At 73.3% G+C, this 1,315-nt stretch overlaps 1 protein-coding gene across 1 annotated transcript in view; it reads left to right on the top strand.

Moving 5' to 3' along the window:
• Nucleotides 1–1,218, top strand: part of F751_6339 (hypothetical protein) — a gene marked incomplete at both ends in the record, with an annotated part of 2,885 nt that extends 1,667 nt beyond the window's left edge. The window contains 4 exons of the mRNA XM_011403563.1: nt 16–193; nt 281–513; nt 726–750; nt 961–1,218. Of these exons, the coding sequence (XP_011401865.1) occupies nt 16–193; nt 281–513; nt 726–750; nt 961–1,218 (694 nt within the window). The remainder of the gene's footprint in view (nt 1–15; nt 194–280; nt 514–725; nt 751–960) is intronic.
• Nucleotides 1,219–1,315: the final 97 nt, after the last annotated feature.

Genomic DNA, 1,315 nt, shown 5'->3' with positions numbered 1-1,315 from the left:
AAAAACCTCACACAGGAGTCGCCTGCCGTCGTGGCTCCCACCCACCTACATGGGGACCGCCCTGCGGGTGGCCTACCAGCTGTCGGCCATCATCCGGTACCGCGACGCCTCCTCGGCCCACGAGTCCTCCTTCGCAGCCTCCCCCCTCTCGCCCCCTGGAGTCTCGCCGGCTCAGGCCGTGCTGCAGCACGCCGTGCGCGCCGCCGTCGTCGTCCTGCCCGGGCCCGGGTCGGGCGGCCGCGCCGTGCTCCGGGCGCTGCTGAGCCCCCGCCTGACCCAGCCCGCCATGCGGTGCTGGGAAGTGGGGGCGGGGACCGACTTGACCCAGGCCCTGGACCACCTGGACGCCCTGGCACGCCAGGAGCCGGAGCGTGAGGCTGGCAGCGACGACGAAGGGGGGGGCGGTGCGCGTATGAGCGCCGGCGAGGAGGATGCCGCTCAGCCCTTGCCCAGCGAGGACAAGGCCGCCAGCGGTGGCGAGGTGCCGGACCCCGCCCGCACCTTTGCGCTGAGGTGTGCTCCTGGTTGCATCGCTGGGCCGGACCCCGTGGGCGCGGGGGCGAACATCGCTCCCGCTTTGTGCCACTGTTGGGGAACCCGCCTGCGCCGCCACGACTCTGCTGGCATACATCATCAATGCCCTCTGCCGATGCAAACGGACCCCCTTACCCCCCTTCCCTGTTCCTCCCCACATTGCTGCACGTCCCCCTTTCATTTCCTCGCAGGCTGGGCGACCGGCCACTGGCGCGCGTGACGCTGCTGCCCCGCGGCGTCGAGCCGGGGCCCGGGCCCGGCGGCAAGTTCGTCCCCGGCGACACGCTCTGCGTCCTGGTGGAGTTGGAGCAGCGCGGCAGCCTGCGCTGCATGCAGGTAGAGGCGGCGCTGGAGGCGGAGGAGGCGCTGGCCCCCGGCTGGCGCGCCGGCGGCCGGGCGTGGCCTGCACCCCTGATCGTGGCCGAGGCGCGCGAGGCGGCGCCCCACGCCGCCAGCGTGGGCCTGCAGCTGGCGCTGCCGCGCGGGGCGACGCCCAGCTTCCGCACGCCGCTGTGCACGCTGGGCTGGGCGCTGCGATTCGTGTTCACCGCCGTGGGGCAGAGCCCCATGCGGGACCCGGGCAGCACGCCGTGGCGGGGAGCCACCGAGAAGCTGACCTGGCGCCTGCCCATCTTGGTTGTCGCCCCCGGGGGAATCCCGGGGGAGGAGCCCAACGAGTACTGAGGGGGGGGTTGGTGAAAGCTGGCCAGTGTTCCAGGACCAGTCCTTGTTAGTGATGCCCCAGCACCAAACCGCAGTCCCTCCCCCCCCGCGCCCCCCC

Source organism: Auxenochlorella protothecoides (genome assembly GCF_000733215.1).
Source record: "Auxenochlorella protothecoides strain 0710 unplaced genomic scaffold scaffold86, whole genome shotgun sequence".
In the NCBI taxonomy this organism is placed as follows: Eukaryota; Viridiplantae; Chlorophyta; class Trebouxiophyceae; order Chlorellales; family Chlorellaceae; genus Auxenochlorella; species Auxenochlorella protothecoides.
The sequence above is the reverse complement of the archived record's forward strand: the minus strand, read 5'-3'. Positions and strand labels throughout refer to the sequence as shown.